Source organism: Benincasa hispida, chromosome 1 (genome assembly GCF_027475165.1).
Source record: "Benincasa hispida cultivar pf3 chromosome 1, pf3_genome.v1.1, whole genome shotgun sequence".
Lineage (NCBI taxonomy): Eukaryota > Viridiplantae > Streptophyta > Magnoliopsida > Cucurbitales > Cucurbitaceae > Benincasa > Benincasa hispida.
The window spans coordinates 19,735,363-19,760,880 of NC_143478.1; the positions used below are offsets into that span (position 1 = coordinate 19,735,363).

Sequence of the window (25,518 nt, forward strand, 5' to 3'; positions counted from 1 at the left end):
AAAATAATTATATGTTTTGCATGACATTTTTTGAACAAAATCTGAAAAAAGAGATTTAATTCGTAAATTTATAAAGGTTTAGAGTTTAAATTGATACGACTAAAATTTAGGATTGAAAATTGAAATTTTCAAAAGAAAAAAAAAAAAAAAAGTTGGGCTAAAGTGACCTATTTGTAAAAGCTCATTAACCAAAAAGTAATTCTTCCTTTTTACCCTTCATGGAAAAATACTCCACAAATAATTAAAGGAACAATGAATTGGAGGGCAACTTGGTAAAATGCAATGACGTTGGATTGGAAAGAGGTTAAAAAGAGTTTCCCCCATCATATTATTTGCTCATAAGTTTTTGGGGAAATGGGTGTAACGATTACCCTTTGCTTCTCTTCTCATTACCCTTCGCTTCTACCTGTAGGAAGGAGAACAATGAGAATCTGAGAAGAGGTTTTTCCTTCTAAGAAACTTGTTTTTCCTCCGAATTTGGTTCTTTTCAATCATGGGTTTCTATCACATTGCGATTCCGAACGTCCGCCACACAAAACAAGGTTCTGGGTTCTTTGATTTTCGCTTTATATAATCTGGGTACCCTTACATTCTTCACCTTTCTTTCGCAATTTCTCTGTAATGGGTTGTGTTATTGGAAAGTGTTGCACTTCCAGTCGCTACCCGCCGTCTTCCGACGGCGATATCACCCAATTTGGTGATGCCCCGCCGTGTAGTTTACATGGAAAACATATACTAACGGGAAGGTCATTGGAGTCTGTTCGTGTGCCTTCTCACAACTACAATTTGGAGTATTCGCTTCTGACCCAACGCGGCTACTACCCTGATTCCCCTGATAAAGAAAACCAAGATAGTTTCTGTGTTAGTACACAAATTCGAGGTAACCCGAATATTCATATCTTCGGTGTATTTGATGGTCATGGTCAATATGGAATGCAGTGCTCGAATTTCGTTAAGGATAGGGTTGTGCAATTACTGTGTAATGATTCAAGATTGTTGGAAGATCCTGTTAAAGCTTACAATTCGGCATTTTTGACTGCCAATGATGAATTGCATAATAGTGAGATTGATGATTCCATGAGTGGTACAACAGCTATTACTGTTCTTGTCCTTGGGAATACCCTTTACGTTGCGAATGTGGGTGATTCGAGGGCAGTAATGGCTGTTAAAGATGGGAATCGAATTGTGGCTGAGGACATGTCTCATGATCAAACACCATTTAGGAAGGATGAGTGTGAGAGAGTAAAGCTTGCTGGGGCTAGGGTTTTGACCATTGATCAAATTGAGGGGCTTAGAGATCCGGATATTCAAGTATGGGGTGATGAGGAGAGTGAGGGAAATGATCCTCCTCGATTGTGGTTTCCTAATAGTTTGTATCCTGGTACTGCGTTTACGCGGAGTGTAGGAGACAGTACAGCGGAGAAGATTGGTGTCACTGCTGTCCCTGAGGTTTCAGTTGTTCAGCTGACTCCAAACCATCTTTTCTTTGTCGTTGCAAGCGATGGAGTTTTCGAGTTCCTTACAAGTCAAGCTGTTGTTGATATGGTACATTGCCTATCTGAACTCTAGATTCTAGAATGGACTTGATTTAGTGTTTCAACGTTTGATGCTTGCAGCTTCTCTCTATTTGTTCTTTGTTTGTTTCTTTTTTTAAAACAAGAAACAAGAAAATTTTATGAAAGAGACTAATGTGCTTCTCTTTCTCTGTTGAATCTTCTGTTATCTCTTGGAATATCTCATATGACGGAAAGGTAACAAAAATGGCATCTAGTCATCCTACTGTTCGGTGCCTTTGAATTCTGATCAAATCCCATGTTTATAGCTCTTTGAGGACTTCTTGGTTGTGAATGTCCCATTATTATGAACTTTCTGATTTCAAATCAGCTCCTTTCATATTCTTCTTTAACGAAATGTTCACTTAGGCTGCAAGGTATACTGATCCACGGGATGCCTGCTCTGCTATTGCTGGAGAATCATATAAGCTATGGTTGGAGCATGAAAACCGGACAGATGATATAACAATCATCATTGTTCACATCAAAGGCCTCTCTAATGTATGAAATTCTATCTATTTCCGGTGCTAATTTGAAATGTGTACATCCGTTCCATTGCTCTTATTCTCTGTTATTGTTATTATGATTTTTTGCAATTATGGAGCTAGCTGAATGTCGGTTGTTAGCCTCTGTACTAGTGAGGTGGTTTATGTTACTGAATATCATGTGTGATTGGGATGATCTAGTATAATTCCGTGATGCTTGGTGAGAAAAGAACCATTATCCTCTTGTAACTAGATTGATGAATTGTGTGATGGACAATAATATGAGACTCCCGAAAATTGGCTGACTTATGACACTCTTTCATATAGTACTTGTTATGTTTCCCTCTTCTTTGATATTTAAGAGAACCAAAATTAGCTATGTGAAATTGTCTTATCCTCCTTTTGGTTTAAATAACATCCTAGCTGTTGTAATCAGGCACTTTTCCATACAGTACTTTTCATGTTTCCCTCTTCTTCAGTATTTGTGATGACTGAACTTAATTGTGTGGAAGTCTATTATCCTTTTGGTTTAAACTTCATCCTAATTGTTGTAACCAGGTACTCTTCCATATTGTTCTAAATCTAATTGTCTGTTTCATATGAAAAAATAATTAATAAATAAATAAAGAAGAAGAAGAAGTTTATGATTCATCTTTCTCATAAACAAATATATATAATATTAAAAAGGAGTTTCCCTTTTCTTTAGTACTTTTGAGGACTAAAATTTCTGGTTTAAACTTCAACCTTGTTGCTGCAATCAGGTATTCTTCCATATGGTACAATTCATGTTTCCCTTTCCTTTGGTACTTATGAGGAGTGAAATTAGTTGTGCGAAATTTTCTAGTCTTTTTTGTTTAAACTTCATTCTTATTGTTGTAATCAGGTAAATATGATTTATCCATATAGTACTAATCATGTTCCTTCTTCTTTGGTATTTTAGAGGACTAAAGTTAGGTGTGTAAAATTTTCTCATCTTTTAGGTTTAAACTTCATCTGAATTGCTATAGTCAGGTACTCTTCCATATGGAACTAATCACCCCTCTTCTTTGGCATTTATAAGGACTAAAGTTAGCTATGTGAAATTTCCATATCCTTTTGGTTTTAATTTCATCCTAATTGTTGTAGTCAGGTACTCTTCCATATAGCATGTAATCGAGTTTTCCTCTTCTTTAGTACTTATGAGACTAAAATTAGCTGTGTGAAATTTTGTTATTCTTTTAGTTTAAACTTCATCCTAATTCTTGTAGTCAGGTGGTGTTGGAACCGTCGGGCTGAATGGGGTCCGTATAAGGCATTCAAATTCAGAGCGGGGAACTTCTGAGATATCAGCTACCACTGGAAGTTCAGAGGCCTTTCGCTCTTTCAGAAGTGATTTCTCAGATCTGCACAGCTCTCAGCATGTGGGTTTGATGAACAGGAGCACAGCCATTGTCGTTCCATCTCCTGCGCAGCACCGACCATTAGAAGTGGTGAGTATTTTAATCTCTTCCTTGCCACATTCACTACTATTGCATTATTGCTAAATCTGTCACCTCTATTTATTTGGTACAGAAGCTTTTAAAACCATTCCATACCTTCTTGTCATGTTGTTTAGGCTTAACCACCTGTCATGTTTCTTGCAGTTATCTTTTATAATTCTTGTAGTGTATTTCTTGGAAACTTCATATTATATTATTGTGTCTGGTAACAGGAAGTGGGCTAATGGGCGGGGGGCATGCCTTCCCCTCGCTGCTGAAAAATTTGTTCATTTCACTTGTAATGAAGCTCTTTTACCGTCAACGTTGCTAGTAACAGTCCTAACCGCAAGAGTATGTATGTCCAAGGAAAAACATAATGCTCTCCCTCTATCTTAGAATTGCTCCAAGCTAATTCTAACGAAATTATGAAAGCAGACAACTGAAATAAAATTATCGTATACTCAGAAAAGGTTGACAACGTGCATGATTGCAGATAGGCAATATGAGAAATCAACGACGTTTTCCATCAAACGCAATTCACAGAGAAGGAAATTGCATTGTTGGTGGTGGTTTGGTTTCTTAGATGAGTATCTCTTTGGTGGTTTGTGAAGGCCTTCATCTGAATTTAGTTGCAATTGGTATATATGATGATATTGTACAGAGATTATTGACTGCATTCTGCTAATAACACAACTTTACAGTGTTGTACATGAAAATGTGTTGCTCTGAATGTCTGGTAGGTGACTTTTAGTTAGTTTGGGATGATGATTTATAGTAAGTTTGGGATGACTGCTTTTCGAATGAGAACTTTCCTCTGAAGCTATGTTTTAGTGATTTGTTACCACATATTTTACTAGGCTAACATCACTCTTAATTATGTTATCCAATTACCATGCCACTTTTTAAACTTGATGTATTATTATTTACCATTGGCGGCTCACCACTCCCGCCTAATAGCACCAAGTGATGAACCCCATCAACAACCAGCCCAATATGATTGATGAATGATGAACCAACAGATCGAACCATCAGTTAATTGGTTCGGAGCAGTTTGGTAAGCCATATCTGGCGGCCCGGTTCTCTGTTTCTTGTTACTATAATCTCACCTTGATGAAATGGATCCGAAATATTATCTTTTGACCTTATAAAGCCAATTGTAATACTTTCACTAGAAAGTAGTTGTTTGATTGTATTAAATCTTCATTATGTATGTCGTGAATTATTATATTCACATCTTAGGATTAGGAATACCATACAAAAATTTTGTAGCCAATTCAAACATATCCTAACCTCTTTTAAATTGTTATCAAATATTCTTAGACTTAGATTATCAATTGGAAATAATAACTTTTCTCAAATACCCTGCAATAACATAAGATTTTATGAAGGTTTTAACCTTTCCATAATTCATAAGAATTTTTACGTATTTTCATATATAAAAATCTATATGAAAAGATAATTAAATTTCAAACAGTGAGACATATTCATCGTATCTTATCACGATTTTGGAATCAATCATTTTATAGATCAATTTTTTTTGCCAAATCCACCATTAGTGTATTTATCTAATCCTTTCAAAATGTAGTTTTTGCATAAATATTTGCAAGTTTCAATGTCCCAAGTGCTAGTAATTTTTCGTTGTTTGCTTCTTTTTCAATATTACAATAGTATTTTTTTCATAAAAAAAAGTCATATTTCAAGATGCAAGGGAGAATGGAATTTTTTCTTGTCGTCATTTGAAATCATTGCAATTAAATTTCTCACAATTTTATCCATGATTTTCACCAAAATGTTGTACAATAATGCCATATCATTGATGACATTTACATGAGATCGATCAACAAATATTTGTAAAACAAAATAAATTAACTTTACCCAATAAGTTCTCCCAAAATAAAATCAATAAGGCAACAAATAAACTTGAGACATTATACACGTAAAACGGCTTGAGAACAATATGCTCGTGATAACTTGTAGAAATAAAGTTATTATCACTCAAAAATTGGAACAATTAGGGTCTTTAATGATAAAATCTCATCATTCTTAGAAACGCATGGAATTACTCAAACACTACCAAACTCATGCAAAAGAGTGTTTATTACTGAAATACTGCGGCGCTAACGCATAATATTGTAGATTTCAACAAAGATTCCAAGTGTAGCAGGCAACGTCAACAAAGATTCCAAGTGTTGCAGGCAACGTCAACGCATAGGCATGCGTCGAAGGGGTTTCAACGCAAGAAAGATTCATTGATTCAAGATGTTTGTGTCAAATCACCACTTGCAAGCCTGGGCATCTACAACTAGCGTCTGAAAAGTATCTGAGTGTCAAGCGACTGACCAGGGTATGGAATTTAATGCTGCCCCATCATCAAGTTGATGAAGAACAACGCCTATAAATAGAAGAAATCCCACCATATGAGAAAATCTTAGCTCAATTTGTATAATTCTGAAATTTAGAGACTTAGAACGCCTATAAGTATTGATCTTGTAAGGACAATCGGTTTCTTTATGAATTCACATATTTGATCTACTACACTTCGCCACCGTTTATTTCTTGCTTTACATTAGATGCATCTATACTTTATGCAAAATCCATTTCTAAATGCCTAAGCCAACTAAATCACTTGGTAAAAGCTACTTTAGCTTGAATTATTCAAGAGAATAAGCAAGCAAGCATTAAGTTAGAAACGTTTGGTACATCTGGAGATAGACGCAATAGTGTTTTATTGCATTCTGTGACTAACGCATACATCCTATAGATAGAGAATTGTATGACATTCGCATTGAGAAGTGCTGAATAAAAAGTAAGCAGAAACCTAACGCATAAATGGAGATAAACAAGTCATTTCATTCGCATCACATTCTTGTACGTATACATTTCACTTAGATCGGCGCATATCCCCTGCATTAGACACCATTTTCACGACCCCTACTTGACCTTTTTGTATCTTCTTGCATGCACACAACAAACTTAGTGTAGATAACTCATTCCGCATTCACTTAGGATACTTCTACATCAGCTACAACGTAAGCTCTGCGTTAGCTTTAATCTGAATCCCTGAGTTCGATCTTGGACTTACCAGGAACCTGAATTGGATTTATACTTGGATATAATTCAGGAAAACTTGAACACATAAAGAGGAGTGTCACGCGTCCCTTCACACATCACTAACACATCAACGCATCACTCACATTTGTACTTATTTTTCTAATTACCTCATACAATACACTCCTAAACAAACTCAACGAACAATTTGATATCCATTATATATAATAATAACAATTGACCGAAATAAACTAATTAAAAAAAATAAATATTGCAATACCCACGACTTAAATCACTATGGTAGAAATGCAAAATTAGTATAAAAGATCAAATAATAATCCACTACACATGCTACGCGATGAATGTGTGCCAAAAATAAATTAGACCTCCTACTACTACCACAAAATGCAAAATAATATAAATTAACAAACAAAAAGAAATTATAAATATATTTTATACAAGACCATATTCTCATATAAAAGAGAATCTCAAAACACATATCTTTCTCTCTTTTTATCCTTTTTTTAGGAGAAAACAAAACTTCACCAAGCCTTGGTCATTTGCATTTCTTAAATCTCACTGATAATGCAAACTATACTCACAAATGGGAGTTTGGAAACCAAAGGAGAAAAAATGTAAATGAGAAAATGGCGTTAACGAGGAGGAATCATGACAAAGAAAATGCATTCTTAGGCAACCTTAATACAGAACGTTTAAGGTAATATGTTCGATTTAAACCAATTTGAAAATACAAAGAACCTTTAGGTAATTCGACTTTCATCAGCATGTCATCAAATGATAAACCAAAAGATGCATTTGAATTGGAAAAAATTGTCTTAAGATTGTTATATGATTAATATCACATAAAATTTCAGAGAATATGTAACCTTGTATATATGAGAGAATCTGAGCTGCCCAATGAATTAACGTTGTCTCCTTAAGACAATTTTACTCACTCTAGTGCTTAAGTTTTATGAGTAATTGTCTTCCAAGATATAATAGATTACCTTTCTTATGGAAGCAAAACCTCATTTACGAGATCCAACGAACTATGTTTTGTGTAAATAAACTGAAGTTTCATGGGAGAAAAGTGATTATGAAAAGAATTCTCAAATGCAGTTTGAAGAAGAGACATATTTATAGACTATTCGTGGCTATTCAAATAGTCGTGTCTCTTTTTCAAGTGGATTATTTTCAAAAGAACATATTCATTTATGAAACAATGTAACTCTACATGAATGGTCATATACCATTTATTCCAATAACAATCTTAAGATAATTTTACTCACTCTAGTGTCTGAGTTTCATGAGTAGTTGTCTCCTAGGATAGAACAAATTACCTTTCTTATTGACATTAATTTCATGGGTAGTTTCACTTCTCAGCAGCATATTCATTCGATCAATCTCTCACCATATTAAGTTTCAGTTCTCAACGGCATATTCATTCAATCAATCTCTCACCATATTAAGCTTTTTTTTCTATTTCTTTTTCGTAGCTATGGACATTGATTTTGTAGGATTGTATCAACAACAGCAGAAGCACAAGGATCATCTAAGCACTCAAATTCACTAATTTTGGCAAGATATAAAGCATGCTTTTGTAGAAAAAGTGAGTTTCAAGACATACTTCTTATAGAACTTCTTCAAAGCTCCTTCACCAGCTGTAATCTTCTCCAAATCTTGTTGTAGACCACCTCAAGATCTTCCCCACTATTCTCTTGGTGCTTTAGATTGAGTTGTGAGACTCAAAACAAGCTTGAATCAAGGGATGAAGGAGAAAAACTCACTGCTACAACCTTGTTGAAGAACCTTTCTTCAAACCAGTTTTTCTCTAAAAAGCTCTATAGATTGCATACCCGATTTTCACTCCAACCTCTTCATTATATTGCAGATCGACATGCAAAGAGAAGAGTTGTATAAGTTGCAGTTCATGCTTGGAGAAGACAAGGCCAAGACATTGCTTCATGTGTGAGCTACTTAGGTGATGGATAATGGAAAATTCTTTTTTTCTATTTTGTGTATTTTGTTTGTTTTTCCTTTTTCAATTTTATCATAAAATAAAAAAATTTGATTTAAAATATCTATTTGATTTTAAAAATGAAAAATTAATTAATTTCATAAATTAATTATTAAATAAAACTTAATTAATTTAATATCAAATATTAAATTAATTTTAACACATATCCATCTTTATATATTTAAATCATATCTAAATATATAAATTCTCCTATCCCGTTTAATTCTAAAATTAAACATATAATTATATCTCATATAATTACTAATTCTCTTAATTCTAATTTGAACGTTTCAAATTAACTTATCACGCTATTCTAGAGCTAGTTCGTTACGAGCTAGTAGACGGACCTTGCGGACCTACAGATCATGGGCTCCAACAATCCGGGATTAATTGGCTAAACTCATTAGACCAAATTAATCTCCATTCATTAACTAATGGGTCACTCCACTAAAGTCCATAGTTGCACTCCCCTCGTTGTAGATATATTATGTCCACATGATTTAACCATAATCAGCAAGTCGACCCTTCACAGGTTGTTCGTAATAACGACTAGGTCAAATATCTGTTTTACCCCCGAGATTATGTCTTATTCCTCAAGTCCCTACTGATCCTCTAATGAATAATTGGTTTGTGATCCAATCACCAAACCAAAGTCTCTCAGCCCAGTGAGAGGGTGGGGCCCCTTGTTCAAGATCTGGATTCAGTACTTGAGAGAACAACCTTTCTTCTATCCCTAAATCGAGTAGGCGTGAACTTCATCTTGTACCCTATGTCCCCAGCTATCTATCTGATCTTACCCCTGAAATAGAAGTCTTATTGAGTCGGCGCTGTTGAGCCAACCCTCAACTATGCAAATCTAAGGACAATCCCGAATAAACAGGAGTTCATAGTTAGCTCAGGATTTAGATCGAGTTACCTAGGTCATCTAGATGAAAAAGTCTGTCTCAAACAGTAAACAACGTTATAAAGTAAGATTAACTTATTTCTTGGTCCTGATCTTATGCAAACTCATTGCATAGGACGTCCCCACTCCTCATATCATAACATGTACGAATTAGGATCACATCGTATGTAGCACTTTATAACTCTTTGTAACAATTACAGAGTAGGCCACATCCAATGGTGTTACCAGAATAAGGTACTCAACCTCATTCATGTACCATAGATAATTTTGACTATTTACTCGAATCCGATCCACTCTTATGTCTCCACATAAAGTTCAAGTACTCATACAATAGTCATGGGTCTTAGTTTATTGGATTTAGACTCTCATACAATTTATGAGATCAATAACAAGTATATTGATAATAGAAAATGTTTATCATTTTACAAACCGCAAGTTTTTAGGACATAAAACCCAACAATACTCCCACTTGGACTAAAACTCTAGTGGATCAATATATACAAATATAATGTTGAGTTTACATGGAGAGAATAAAATGTACAAATACAATAAACTAGGGCATTACAATACCCATAAATTCTCCCACTTGCCCTAGTGATACAAAACACGTAGACTGATAACGGGCGGAAATGCACGTTATTACAATGCAAAAAAGTAAAACAATGAAGGAATGCGATGGTAAAAATATACAGAATCATGTCCAAAAGCGGTAAACTAAGAATATTCCAATCGCATGCGCCCAATGCATAAAAGCAGCTAATTTACTTATTTTGTGCAGGAAAAATGTGTTGGTGCAAGTTAAATTGCGATCCAAGGAATTAGGCGTCCGCGCGCATGGAAAGATGGCGACCGCAAAGTCATTCGATCGTATGCGCTCGCGAGAAGTTACTCAAGAAGGTGGCCGCATAAAGATGACGCATCAAGGTGAAAGCTTAATAAATCATAATGGGACGAAAGTTGATGACGGTCGAATCCGAATTTAGTTGACAAGCCGTTAACGACACACTGTAGCAAGTACATTCAACTTTTTGGTGACCATTAATTGGCGCATCAGACAAAAGATTTAATGACCTCCCATCATTGCAATCATTAGAGAGAAAAGCTTCTTCACCTTGAGCTCCATAAATACCGAAGGCCACCATCGTTAGAGAAGTTTTCCATAAATAGAAGATAGATCGTATACAAAATAGATAGTCGTTAGTCTGTAGTTATTCATATACTTAAAAGGTGGAGGAGAGCGAACAGAAGAAAAAGCCGAGAGATCATTCTTGGATAGCTCGAAAGGATACCGGGAAGCGCTATAAACAGAGAGAGGGCCGACACTTGCGAAAGCAAGGATATTCTTCTGGGCAGAGTAAAGTAAAAAGATAGTGTAAAAGCCACAGGAAGCAAGACATTGCTACCGGGCTTCTTATCCCTACTTTCCATTGTTGTTTTGTATACTGACTTTATTTATAAAATGGAATTCTCATCTCAACATCTGTTCAATCTCTTCACATTTCGCATGAGTAGCTAAATTTTCGAATGGGTTGAGAAGTACTTAGCTAGCATGACCTAAGATCTTCACTTTATGCGATCATCTTGTCTTATGTATGCGTCCTTTACTCTTTAGAGATGCTTGAGAGAGTAGTCTAAAGAAAGAACCTAGACTTGAGAGAGTCAGGTTAGAATCTAGGCTTGAGAAAGTCAGATTAGAATCGCATAAGCAAGAGATAGAAACTTAGACATAAGTTTTGTTTGCTATTATGCATCGCATGCACTGTAGAAATAGGATATGATAGTATGCGGTCACCTTGTGTATGTGTGTATCATTCATCATCGCATAGACAAGAATAGAGGCTTAGACATAAGTCCTATCGACATTATCGTATACATCACATGCGTCCTAGAAATAGAAACTATGGCATTTGCATTGAGAGATGACATGTTGTTGTGTGTGTGTAGCATGATCGCATAACTTGAACACAATCTTAGGAAGTGTTAGCTAAATCCCTTCTCAACCCGTTCATCGCATACTCATTGTACTCTCGATTTCATCAATTCTTTACTCAAATCTGTCGCATAGGATTTATACTTAAACAAAACACCAACTAACTTATTTGTTTTTGTTACCGCAAAAGGAATCAATTTTACTATCGCATAATATCTCAGTAGTTCCTGTGTTCGACCATGGACTTACCAGGAAACCTAGTCAGATTTATACTTGGGTTTTACTAGGAAAACTTGCATGTGCAACGCATAATTCATCACCGCAATCTCATGCCATTATTTCATCACATTTACAATGCATCAAGTTTTTGGCACTGTTGCCGGGGACTACGACAGTACATATTGCACTAACAGTAATCTTTTATTTTCTTTGTAGCTTTCAACCCCTGTGCACTGCCTCTCCTTTGGTAAGGGAAAAAGCAGGTGTCGTATGAGCGAAGGACAAGTTCCTGAGCCTAACTACGACCCAGAGATTGAAAGAACGTTCAGAAGAAGACGAAGAAACAACCGCCGACAACAACAAGAGAGAAATCCCAACATGGCAAAACAACCAGAAGAAAAAGCAGCAAACGCGAACAACATTATAGCAAACCCCATTCTTCTGGCCAACGGCCGCAATAGACCCATCTGGGACTATGCGTCGCCCAACCTCTATGATTTTTCCCCAGGAATCATGAGGCCAGCTCTATACGAATCGAGGTTTGAGATGAAGCCCGTTATGTTGCAGATGATTCAGACGGCCAGACAGTTTGGTGGAAGGTGTGGCGAGGATCCGCACACCCATCTCCGGAGTTTCATCGAAATCTGTAACATTTTTGTATTCCCAAACATCTCAGCTGAAGAAGTTAGACTAACGTTGTTCCCATTTTCATTATGCGACCAAGTAAGGAAATGGGCCTATTCTCTCGAACCAGGGGAGATAACATCGTGGGAACAAGTAGTGGACAAGTTTATGAAGAAGTACTTCCCCCCTACCGAGAATGCAAGAAGGAGGAAGTTGATTACAAATTTTGAACAGAAAATTGACGAATCGCTCAGTGATGCCTGGGCGAGGTTTAAGAGACTGGTGCGAGATTGTCTGCACAATGACTTACCTGACTGTCTCCAAATGAAAATCTTTTATCACGGTTTGAACCCTGCATCACAAATGGCTGCCAATGCGGCAGTAGCAGGAGGTCTGCTTGACAAAATGTATGATGTGGCTAAAAACATTCTTGATCGCATTTCGAAGAATCATAAAGACTGGAGGGAAAGCGATCAATGCTTAAAAATTCGAAAAGGTGACACAAACAATGAGGCCATCGCATCTTTACAAAGTTAAATGAATGCGATGATGAATCTGATACAGGGCATCGTAATCAATAGCCCGGGAACGCAAAGAGGGCAGGACAACGCAATCGAGCAAACAAGCACAAGTTGTGCTACTTGTGGAGATTTACATCCGATGGAAGAATGTTCGAGGAACCCGCAATCTATATGCTTCGTAAAAAGCAATCCTTTCTCTAACACTTATGACCCTGGGTGGAGAAACCACCCCAATTTCGCATGAAAAAATAATCAACAGAGTTATCAACCCATGGCGCAAAAAGAAGGGCCATAAGGATTTTTCCCGCGAACAAACAGTCAATCGCAAAATCAAGCTAGCAGCTCGCATGCGCCGCCCTCGTATTCTCTCGAGAGCCTATTAAAGCAGTATATTGAGAGGAATGAAACAGTACTCCAGAATCAGGCGACTTTTATCCGTAATCTTGAAATTCAAATAGGGCAGATTGTGGGCGAGCTTAAAGTAGACCGCAAGAGGAGTTAACGAGTTCAACTGAGCTACCTCGTAACCTGGGGAACACGAAAAAGGATAAATGTCAAGTCGTGACTTTGCGAAGCGGAAAGATAGTAATGGAATAGAAAAAGGAGCCAAGTAGGACTAATCTAGTTGTGATGGAATCCATGACCCCGTTGACACAGGATGAACCAGAAGAAAATGAGACGATAGAACCGGAAGTTGCGTCCACTTCTAAGCTTATGGAACAAGGAACCATGAAGGTACATCTGCCACCATTCCCTCAGAGACTTAAGAAGAAAAAAAATGATGAAGTGTAATACCATCGTTTCATGGACATGTTAAAACAGTTACACATTAACATCCCTTTTCACTGAAGCGATTGAACAAATGCCAAAGTATGCTAAGTTTTTGAAGGAGATGGTGACAAAGAAAAAGAGCACAGGAAAGTTCGTAATGGTGGCGTTAACGCAAAAGTCAAAAACCATAATTCCACCGAAGATGCACGACCCCTGAAGTTTCACGATACCCTGCTCATTGGCGGGATATATATAGGTCGAGCGCTTTACGATCTTGAGGCCAGTATTAACTTAATGCTCCTTTCAATTTTCAAACAGTTGAATGTGGGGCAGCTAGCACCCACGATGGTGACTCTCCAGCTGGCAGACAAGTCCCTGGTTCATCCAGAGGGGAAGGTGAAGGATGTCCTGGTCTCAATTGACAAATTTATTTTAACGGCAGACTTCATCATTCTCGACTACGAAGCAGACAAGGATGTACTTATCATATTAGGACGACCATTTTTATCCACTGGTCGCGCTCAAATTTATGTGTACAAAGAAGAGATCACGTTGAGTGTAAATGGAAAGAAGCTCAGGTTTGACATTATTAAAGCCATGAAGTACCCGAAAGATGAAGACCTATCCGATTCCGACAATGAACCCAGTTGTAATGAAGAAGAAGAGTCTGAAGATAAAGATGAAAGAGAGGATGTGACTGCATCTGTAGTAACCTGCAATGTGATCATGGAAACAGCAAACAAGGAAGAAAAATTGACGTTGAATGAAGAGAGAAAAGCACAAAAACCATCCTTAGAACAACCCCTACCGTGGAATTAAAAACCTTGCCAAGCCATCTGAAGTATGTTTTCTTGGGGAAAAATGAAACTCTGCTAGTGATAATTTCCTCTACGCTACATGAAGAACAAGAGAATGCGCTGCTTAGCATCCTAAAGAAGTACATAAAAGCAATAGGGTGGATGCTAGCAGACATAAGAGGAATCAACCCCGCATATTCCATGCACAGGATACGTCTCAAAGAAAACCACAAGGGGTCAATCGAACCTCAACGCAGACTAAACCCTGTGATGAAGGAGGTTGTGAAAAAGGAGATAATCAAATGGTTGGATGCAGGCATTATATATCCAATCGCTGATAGCACGTGGGTCAGCCCCGTGCAATGTGTGCCAAGAATGGAGGAATGACGGTGGTCCCAAATGCAAACAATGAATTAATACCAATGAGGACTATCACTGGCTGGTGGATCTGCATGGACTACCACAACTCAATACGGCGATGAAGAATGATCATTTCCCCTTGCCTTTTATTGACCAGATGCTAGACCGCCTAGCAGGAAATGATTACTTCTGTTTTCTAAACGGATATGCGAGCTACAACCAAATAATGATTGCTCCTAAAGACTAAGAGAAAACCACATTCACCTATCCCTACGAAACGTTTGCTTTTCGCCGCATGCCATTCGGATTATGCAATGCGCCAAGCACATTTCAGAGGTGCATGACGACCATCTTCTTTGAGTATCTTGAAGATTCGGTGGAAATTTTTATGGACGACTTCTCAGTTTACGGGCAAACGTATGAAGTCTGTTTGAACAATTTGGAAAAGATACTAAGGAGATGTGAAGAGACAAATCTTGTGCTGAACTGGGAGAAGTGCCACTTCATGGTGAATGAAGGTATTATGCTCGGCACAAAGTTTCCAAGGAAGGGCTGAAGGTAGACAAGGCGAAGATTGAGGCCATTGAAAAGCTTCCTCCTCCAACAAATGTGAAGGTTGTCAGGAGTTTCCTGGGACATGCAAGATTTTATTGTCATTTTGTGAAGGACTTTTCGAAGATTCTCGACCATTGAGTGTATTGTTGGAGGCCGAGAGAACGTTTGACTTTGACGAACAATGCCTCAACGCATTCAAAATACTGAAGAATGCATTGATAACCGCACCTGTGTTAATCGCACCTGACTGGACAAAGCTGTTTGAGCTGATGTGCGATGCTAGCAGTTATGCGAAGGGGGTGGTGCTAGCGCAAAAGAAAAAAACAATGCTACACCCCATCGCATATACGAGTAGAACCTTGAACCTTGCCCAAGAAAATTACACTACCATTGAAAAAGAACTTCTTGCTGTGATCTTTGTGTTGGAAAAAATTAGAGCTTACTTGCTAGGATCCAAAATGATCATTCACACCGACCATTCGACAATCAAATATTTAATGACCAAGAAAGATGCAAAGCCGAGGTTGATTCGATGGGTTCTCCTCCTCCAAGAATTCAACATGGAAATCATTGATCGCAAGGGGACGGAGAACTAGGTTGCAGACCACCAATCAAGATTAGAAAATCCGAAAGTTGACCGCAACCAATCGGAGGTGAACGCATCCTTTCCGGATGAGCAGCTATTCAAAATTGAAGAATTACCATGGTACGCAAATGTGGTAAATTATCTAGTCTGTGCACAATTCCCGGAAAATTACACAGCCCACCAAAGGAGGCGGCTTATGCACGAATGTAAATCCTATTATTGGGACGAGCCAAATCTTTACAAGAGGGGGTTAGACCAGATCTTGCATCTATGTGTACCAGAGACTACTCACGAGTGTGTACTATCCCAATGCCATGACTCACCGTATGGTGGACATTTTGGAGGCCAACGCACAGCAGCAAAAGTGCTACAAAGTGGGTATTTTTGGCCGACTCTATTCAAGGATGCAAGAGACTATTCTATGAGATGCGACAGGTGGCAACGCACAGGAAACATTTCATGGAAGAATGCGATGCCAATGAATATTATCTTAGAATTGGAGCTATTCGACGTATGGGGCATAGACTTCATGGGACTATTTCCACCATCAAATGCTCACAAATACATTTTGTTGGCCGTCGATTATGTTTCCAAATGGGTTGAAGCGGTATTGTGCATCGCAAGTGATGCGACAATAGTCTCCAAATTCTTGCGGAAAAATATCTTCACTCATTTTGACACCCCAAGTGCCATAATAAGTGATGAAGGCTCCCACTTTGTTAATGGCGTCATCAACAAACTGCTGCTCAAGTATAATATCCACCATAAGGTCGCCACCGCATACCACCCACAGATAAACAGCCAAGCCGAGGTGTCCAATAGGGAAATCAAACTGATCTTAGAGAAGGTGGTGAATCCTTCATGCAAAGATTGGGCCATGAAGCTGGATGATGCCTTATGGGCATACAAGACTGCCTATAAAACACCTATAGGCATGTCCCCGTATGCGCTGGTGTTTGGGAAGACATGCCACTTATCGCTTGAATTGGAGCACAAAGCACTATGGGTAGTGAAGAAGCTCAATTTTGATTTGAAGACTGCAGGGGAAGCAAGAAAACTTTCAGTTGATCGAGCTAGACGAATGGAGAATTCAAGCATATGAAAATGCCAAGATCTACAATGAGTGCACAAAACATTGGCATGACAAACGACTATGCGAGAAAAATCTCCAGGTTGGACAGAAGGTCTTGTTATACAATTCTCGACTACGACTTCTTTTCGAAAAATTAAAGTCACGTTGGTCTGGACCATTTATAATCAAAGAGATATTCCCACATGGTGCGGTCGAGTTAACCAATAAGGAAGGGACCAACGCATTCAAGGTCAATGGGCAAAGAGTTAAGATGTATCACGGAGGAGACTTGCGTCGCAAGAAAACCTCCGTGGACTTGAGGAACTCCTGTCTGAAAAGAGAAATGAGCAGTCCCTGCGATAGTACGCGATACAAACTCATCAGGGACGCAATTCTTTTGAAGTATCCTTTTTATATCTTTATTTCATGAACTTACTCTATCTTTTTTTCGTACAAATACCTCATTTCAATATATATATATATATATATATATATATATATATATATATTTTACCCTCTCGATTTTTTTAGCAACGATCCTGGTAAATGATTGTGGAGGAGCTATGCGATAACTGAAAAATGCGACCAGTTCGTTCAGTCCATCGAAATCGAAGAATCAACCCGCCGCAAAAAAGGATGTAGTCACAGATGATACGGGCAACAGAGAAAATTTTAGGGTTGTATCTTTCTTTGACTTTGTTTATTCCAAATTTTGCATTCTCGCATCTCATTTTTAACATTGATAATTTTATCATCGCATCATCTTTAGTTGGCTCAATCATTAAATTTTGATTACTTTATTTAGTCGCCGCAATGTTTTCTGTACCAATTATGATTTCAATGATGAAACTCATGCCTTTATTTCTCATCGTATGTACTAGAATCAACTTAATTTAAGGACGGTTAATTTATGAAATATTTCTAGATGTTAGTGGTCCACCGGCTTTCTTTCAAAATGATTTTTACAAAACTTCCTAAGAGCATCGCATGAATCATTTCAGTTTATCAGCAATGAGGACATTGCTGCGTTTAAATTTGGGGGTGTCAGTATTTATTTTCAACCTTGTTACTTTTAGACATTTCAAAAAAAAAAAAATCATAACACTGAGATCGGATCCTACTCGTAGTTAGATGTCCGCATGACACCCGTGGGGGTAAGCCAAAACGAAGGTGGGAATCGTGATCAACGCATAAATCAAGTGATTGCAACTCCGCTGCCAAAGGGGCATGAGTTTAAACTGAGAAAGAGCGTCTTGCTCGTAGTTGGATATCCACATGACACCCGTGGGGGCAAGTCAAAACGAAGGCTAGGCACTTGGATCAGTACAAGGTCACAAAAAGGATATCTAAACGGCGTAAGAATAAAAATCATTTGGAAACACCCCTGTTGGAAAAAAAAAAGATTTTGAAATAAATCATGCGATGTCCTGGAAACAAGTAAAATCTTTTTTAAGGTTAAATTTGTGGTCCATAAGTATTAGAAATATTTTAGGAAGAGACCACGATAGAAATTAAGAAGATTTTGATTTATAAGATTCAAATAAGGCACCTCGAGAAATCTAGGTAAGTAAAAGGCGTCTGGCTGTCTAAAGAAAATCTTTAGTTTATGCTTGAGGACGGGCAAAAATGCACGTTATTACAATGTAAATAAGTAAAACAATGAGGGAATGCAACGGTAAAAATATACAAAATCATGTTCAAAAGCGGTAAACTAAGAATATTTCGATTGCATGCGCCCAATGCATAAAAGCAACTAAATCACTTATTTTGTGCAGGAAAAATGTGTTGGCGCAAGTTAAATTGCAATCCAAGGAATTAGGCGTTCACACGCATGGACAGATGGCGACCGCAAAGTCATGCAATCGTATGCGCTCGCGAGAAGTTGCTCAAGAAGATGGCTGCATAAAGACGGTGCATCAAGGTGAAAGCTTAAAAAATCATGATGGGACGGAAAGCTGATGACAGTCGAATATGAATTTAGTTGACAAGCCGTTAACGACATACTGTAACAAGTACATTCAACTTTTCGGTGACCATTAATCGGTGCATTAGACAGAAGATTTAATGAGCTTCCATCATTGCAATCATTAGAGAGAAAAGCTTCTTCACCTTGAGCTCCATAAATACCGAAGGCCACCATCATTAGAGAAGTGACAGGCAGGTGCATGTTAGGAACTACTTCCAAATCTGTCAGGAATGTTTTGAGCCATACTGCTTCTTTTGCTGCTTCGCTTGCAACTACATACTCAGTTTCCATTGTGGAGTCCACAATATAACTCTGCTTGATGCTTCTCCACATAACTGCTCCTCCGTTCAGAGTGAATACTGACCCCGAAGTTTATTTCCTCGAATCAATATCGGTCTGAAAGTCAGAATCAGTGTATCTAGTAAGGATCAGATCCTTAGGACCATACACAAGCATATATTCTTTCTTTCTCAAAAGATACTTGAGAATGTTTTTAACAACAGTCCAATGGTCATGACCAGGATTGGACTGAAATCTGCTGACAATTCCTACGACATAGCATATGTCGGGATGAGTACACAACATTGCATACATCAAACTCTCAACTGAAGATGCATATGGAATTCGATTCATCTCCTCAACTGCTTGAGGTGTCTTAGGACTTTGCTCCTTAGACAAGTGAATTCCATGCCTGAAAGGTAAAAATCCTTTCTTGGAATTTTGCATTTTATACCTAGACAACATCTTGTCTATATAAGATGCTTGAGATAATGCCAATGTTCTGTTATTGCGATTCCGAACTATTTGGATTCTAAGAATATACTATGCTTCTCCCAAATATTTCATTTGGAATTGTGAAGCCAACTATCTCTTAATGTCAGCTAGATATTCTACCTCATTCCCAATAAGTAGAATATCATCAACATACAACACCAGAAAAGCAACAGTTTTGTTGACGATCTTCTTGTAAACACAGGGTTTGTCAACATTTTGTTCAAAGCCATAAGATTTGATCGTAGTGTCAAATCTCATATTCCATGATCTAGAAGCTTGTTTTAATCCATAAATAGATTGATTAAGTTTGCAAACTCTTTGTTCTTGACCCTGCTGTATAAACCCTTCTGGTTAAGACATATAGATACTCTCTTCAAGATAGCCATTCAGAAAAGCTATCTTGACATCTATTTTTCATATTTCATAATCATAAAATGTGGCTATGGACAAGAGTATTCTAATAGACTTTATCATGGCAACTGGAGAGAAGGTTTCTTCAAAATTTAACTCCTCTCTTTGGGTAAACCTTTTTGCCACTAGTCTAGCTTTGTAGGTCTGTACCTTACCAGCTTGGTCTCATTTTCTCTTGTAGATCCATTTTCAACCGATGGGTTTCACCTCTTCCGATTGATCTACAAGATCCTAGACAGAATTGAAATACATAGATTCCATTTCAAGGTCCATGGCTTTAATCCATTAGTCTTTGTTCACATCGTTCATTGCTTGATTAAAAGACAATGGATCCTCTAAACCATCATCTGATATGATGACTTGAGTTTCAGTTAAACCCACCGTTCAGGTTGTTGCACAACCCTCCCGCTACGACGAGGCATTCTCAACTCTTGAGAAGGATGTGAAGTATCATCTATAAAACTGATGAAATATTCATACCCTTCTCTTGCTTTAACATTTAGAGGCCCACAAAGGTCTGAGTGAATAAGCTCTAGGGGTTCTTTGGCTCTAAGACCTTTTCCAGAAAAAGATCTTTTTGTCATTTTACCCTCAAGACAAGACTCACATGGTGGTAATGAACTGCCTTCCAACTTATTTAGATGATCGTTCTTAACCAATCTCTCAATACTGTTGAGATTTATGTGACCCAGTCTCAAGTGCCAAAGATAGGCATTTGGAGAAATCTTCCTCTTCTTATGAGTCCCAACATTTTTAAATATCTCTATGTTCAACACAGCTTTGACCTCAGTCGGTTTTAACATGTACAAGTTATTTTCTAATTTTACAAAGCAAATCTGTTTATTTCCCATTTTGATAAACACTTCACCATTTTCAAAATAAACTTTATAATTTTTTCTAGCAAACAAAAGACAGATATTAGATTCCTTTTCATAGAAGGAATATAATATACATTTTTCAAATAAATGTATTTATTTCCTATAAATACATTCATATCTCTCACTGCTTTGGCTGAAACAATCTCCCCGGTCCCTACCTTAAAGATTGTTTCACCTTCTGTCAACTGTCTCTAAGAACTTGTTTCCTGTGAGATAGTACATACATGATTAGCAGCACCTGAATCAATTATCTAGATTTTATCGTTTTCCACTAAACATGCTTCGATAAAAAGTAAATCATATTTATCTTGTTGTTCGAATTCAACATCCTCATCTACATAATTCATAATTTTAGATGAGTTGGGAGATAGAGGATAGTCCTCTGTTAAAACTCTGTTGATGTAATCAACTGCTAGTAATTTGTTTGTCGATTTGATTTTACTATTATGTACATCTAAAGTGAGTATACTAGAATTCGACATGCTAATAAAATTCAAACAATTTCTAATTAGAAAATTGTAACTAAATCCAAAATCAAGTTTTAGCAAAAATTAATAATGTACCTATAACCATTATTTATTTGCAACGATATTTTAGTGAGTCAGAATATGTGCTATCGTGGGGCAGTCAAATACTCCTTCACTAAAACAAACAATTTTGACCAAACACTATCCCCGGAATAACTCTTATTCCTATAGTCGTTTAGTTATCGTTTTCGGTTAAGATCTTTACTAACAACTTAGTAATTCTTGTAAGTGCGACCCGCCATTTTCAGATCCTATAGGACGATATGAATTTGCCTCCGAAATAGAAGACAACATCCAAGACGGAACTATAAGACCCTATTCATTTTACTGAAGCCTGGGTTGTTCCGAATCCTATGTTACAACCCTCCGTGGGGATAGCCACTGCTAAACGACTAGCAAAGGGCCGCTTAAAGCTAATCAGCAGGCGCAACATAGGAATCTCACAATTCAGACTAATGGAGGGGATTGTAGGATATATTGATATATATCCTTCATCCACTTACTATGAACTACTTCCTCCGTTTACCTTGATATCGACTCATACAAAACACTCTCCGTAGGGAGGCCACTTCCAAGGTGACACGAAGCGTCATATGAATCTCACGGTGTAAACTATGTGGAGACATGGCAATTGAAATCTATTTATCATATAACAGACTTATGTTTGAACAACTTCCTCTTATTCACCGAAATCTAGATTTAAGCTAAAAATACTTTTCGTAGGGAGGTCACTTCCAGGGTGACATGAAGTACTGCTTAAATCTAGATTGTGAACTCTTAGAGACGTGAGAGCTAAAATAACATATCATATATGTTATTAAGTCTACTGAAGTTTTCTAATAACTCTATCATATAGAAGTTATTAAACTGCCACTGAAGTGTTCTATTTGGGTATATTTATACTTAGGTTCTTTTCGGCTAATAAAACCACCCTAAGTCTATGTGGTTTATCCAAGTATAACTCTTATAATTAGATTTTAACCTACGATGTCTAGGTGGTAAACCATTTTATTACCTCACATCACACATGTATGCTTATAAAACCGATTACCAATGCTCAATTATTCGGCCATAATCCCCAGGTAGGAGGTGTTCCGTAAACTGTCAACTTAAATACCCCCAGCCTTAGATAGGATTATATACCGGTTGAGTTTGTAACTTAGGTTTTATAAGTTTTAATAATTGAAATAGGTGGTCAACCTACGTGAGCATGTAGCTGTTGTTTATGGATTTTAAATGTCCATCCCAATTTTATAACAACTTATAAAACTTTAGACATGCTATTCATCCATAACATACTTGAGGTATTCAAATTTAATATAACATTTATATTAAATACAAGAGACCCTAACATGCATACTATATATTATAAAAATTATAACATACTTTCAATGCATGTAACATGCTTCCGATGGTAGGATTTTAAATCTAAATGGCATACTAATGCACATACAAGATTTATTTAATTATAACATACATCAAATACATAAATAATTAAACATAGAATGATATGGTTTTAGTTAACAAGCAAACAAAACTTAATTATTACAAAACACCTTCCAAATCGCTCTCGGACCACTCGAACCACTCCAAAACGAACTCAAGTAGCTTGAACCGGACCAGTCAAGAACCATTCGAAGCTGAACCGGACTAGACCACAAGAGAACCGGTCGAACCGACATCCCTTGCACATGTTCAACATTTTGCTAAATCTCATCGTTTAGCAATGATGACCATTGTCTTGCATTTTGCCTAGTTGTTTAGCGCGCGCAAAAGGTAAACGATCATTTATTGCAATCGCATAGCATTCAACGCATCACCCAACTGTCGCACAAAGGTATGCGATTGCATAGTGCTATCGCATAGCAACTCGACGCATCGCTTAGCTCCCACATAGAGGTAAATGATCACGTAGTGCTATCGCATAGCAACTCAACGCATTTTTTAGCCCTCAATCAAAGATAAACGATCGTAGTAAGCGATCGCTCAGAGCTATCGTATAGCTCTTCATAACTATCGCTTAGTTTTATCGTATAGAACCAAACGATAGCTTAACACCATCGTCTAGCACTACATGTCATCATTTAGTTTCCGCCGTAGCTAAACGATTTCTTAGCTCTATCGTATAGAACATCATCGCGTCGTTCAACATCGTAGGTAAGCGATCTGTTTAGTTCCATTGCATAGAAACTTCAACGCATCGCTTAACACTTCGTCTACACGATCGCTTAGCTCAGCATCTAAACGAACGCTCAGCGCTATCGCGTAGCACTTCATCGCATCGTTGCTAAACGATCGCATAGTACCATCGTATAGTAAATTCAACGTATCGTTTAGTTCCCACGCCAAAGCTAAACAATCACTTAATGCTATCGTATAGCAAATTGAACGCATCGTTTAGCTCCCGCAGGTACACAATCGTCTAGTGCAGGATACCTCAACGATCAATGCCCAAAGCTACACGATCGCTTATCTTTTCTTCACATCATCTAACGCATGAAGCTAAATGATCATTTAGCTACTGAAGCCCAACGACATAAGAACAAAGGCTGATTTTCTGGAACTGCAACTCGGCCTCTTCGCTTGTTTCTTCGATTTACAGCTTAATTTTAACTCTAATGACTCCAAATAAATTACAGCTCTTGAGAACACATTAAAGTTCATCAAGCAAGAGCCAATTACAAATTTAAATGAGAAATTAAAGAGAATTAAATAGCCAAAACTCAGAAAACCATATCAGTGCACCAGTTTCATATTTCTCATATAAAACACCCATCAAACCAAAATTAAACCGAATTGAATGCTTATTTGATGCTTTGATACCAATTGTAGGATTGTATCAACAACAGCGGAAGTACAAGAATCATCTAAGCACTCAAATTCACTAATTTTGGTAAGATATAAAGCATGCTTTTGTAGAAAAAGTGAGTTTCAAGACATACCTCTTGTAGAACTTCTTCAAAGCTCTTTCACCAGCTGCAATCTTCTCCAAATCTTGTTGTAGACCACCTCAAGATCTTTCCCACTATTCTCTTGGTGCTCTAGATTGAGTTGTGGGACTCAAAACAAGCTTGAATCAAGGGATGAAGGAGAAAAGCTCACTGCTGCAACCTTGTTGAAGAGCCTTTCTTCAAACCAGTTTTTCTCTAAAAAACTCTATAGATTGCATGCCCGATTTTCACTCCAATCTCTTCATTATATTGCAGATCAACATGTAAAGAGAAGAGTTGCATGAGTTGCAGCTCATGCTTGGAGAAGACAAGGCCAAGACATTGCTTCATGTGTGAACTACTTAGGTGATGGATAATGGAAAAATCCTTTTTTCCATTTTGTGTGTTTTGTTTGTTTTTCCTTTTTCAATTTTATCATAAAATCAAAATTTTGATTTTAAAAATGAAAAATTAATTAATTTCACAAATTAATTATTAAATAAAACTTAATTAATTTAATATCAAATATTAAATTAATTTTAACACATATCCATCTTTATATATTTAAATCATATTTAAATATATAAATTCTCCTATCCCGTTTAATTCTAAAATTAAACCTATAATTATATCTCATATAATTACTAATTCCCTTAATTCTAGTTTGAACGTTTCAAATTAACTTATCACGCTATTCTAGAGCTAGTTTATTACGAGCTAGTAGGGGGACCACGCGGACCTACAGATCATAGTCTCCAACGATTCCGAGATTAATTGGCTAAACTCATTAGACCAAATTAATCTCCATTTGTTAACTAATAGGTCACTCCACTAAAGTCCATAGTTGCACTTCCCTCACTGTAAATATATTATGTCCACATGATTTAACCATAATCAGCAAGTCGACCCTTCACAGGTTTTTCTTAATAATGGTTGGGTCAAATATCTGTTTTACCCCCGAAGTTACGTCTTATTCCTCAAGTCCCTACTGATCCTCTAATGAACAACTGGTATGTGATCCAATCACCAAACCAAAGTCTCTCAGCCCAGTGAGAGGGTGGGGCTCCTTGTTCAAGACCTGGATTCAAAACTTGAGAGAACAACCTTTCTTCTATCCCTAAATCGGGTAAACG

At 37.3% G+C, this 25,518-nt stretch overlaps 1 protein-coding gene across 1 annotated transcript; it reads left to right on the forward strand.

Annotated features, from left to right (window-relative positions):
- The first annotated feature begins 295 nt into the window (after positions 1-295).
- LOC120070166 (putative protein phosphatase 2C 35) lies at positions 296-4,325 on the forward strand. Its single transcript, XM_039022020.2, has 4 exons — positions 296-1,545; positions 1,923-2,054; positions 3,286-3,507; positions 3,729-4,325. The coding sequence occupies exons 1-4, from the start codon at positions 622-624 to the stop codon at positions 3,738-3,740; spliced, it is 1,290 nt and encodes a 429-aa protein (XP_038877948.1). The 5' UTR covers positions 296-621; the 3' UTR covers positions 3,741-4,325.
- Positions 4,326-25,518: the final 21,193 nt, after the last annotated feature.

Excerpts from the sequence above, each read along its gene's own strand:
- LOC120070166 (XM_039022020.2), top strand. The coding sequence starts at position 622 with ATGGGTTGTGTTATTGGAAAGTGTTGCACTTCCAGTCGCTACCCGCCG. Across the intron at positions 1,546-1,922 it reads GTCAAGCTGTTGTTGATATG|GCTGCAAGGTATACTGATCC; the intron begins GTACATTGCCTA and ends ATGTTCACTTAG. Across the intron at positions 2,055-3,285 it reads ACATCAAAGGCCTCTCTAAT|TCAGGTGGTGTTGGAACCGT; the intron begins GTATGAAATTCT and ends TAATTCTTGTAG.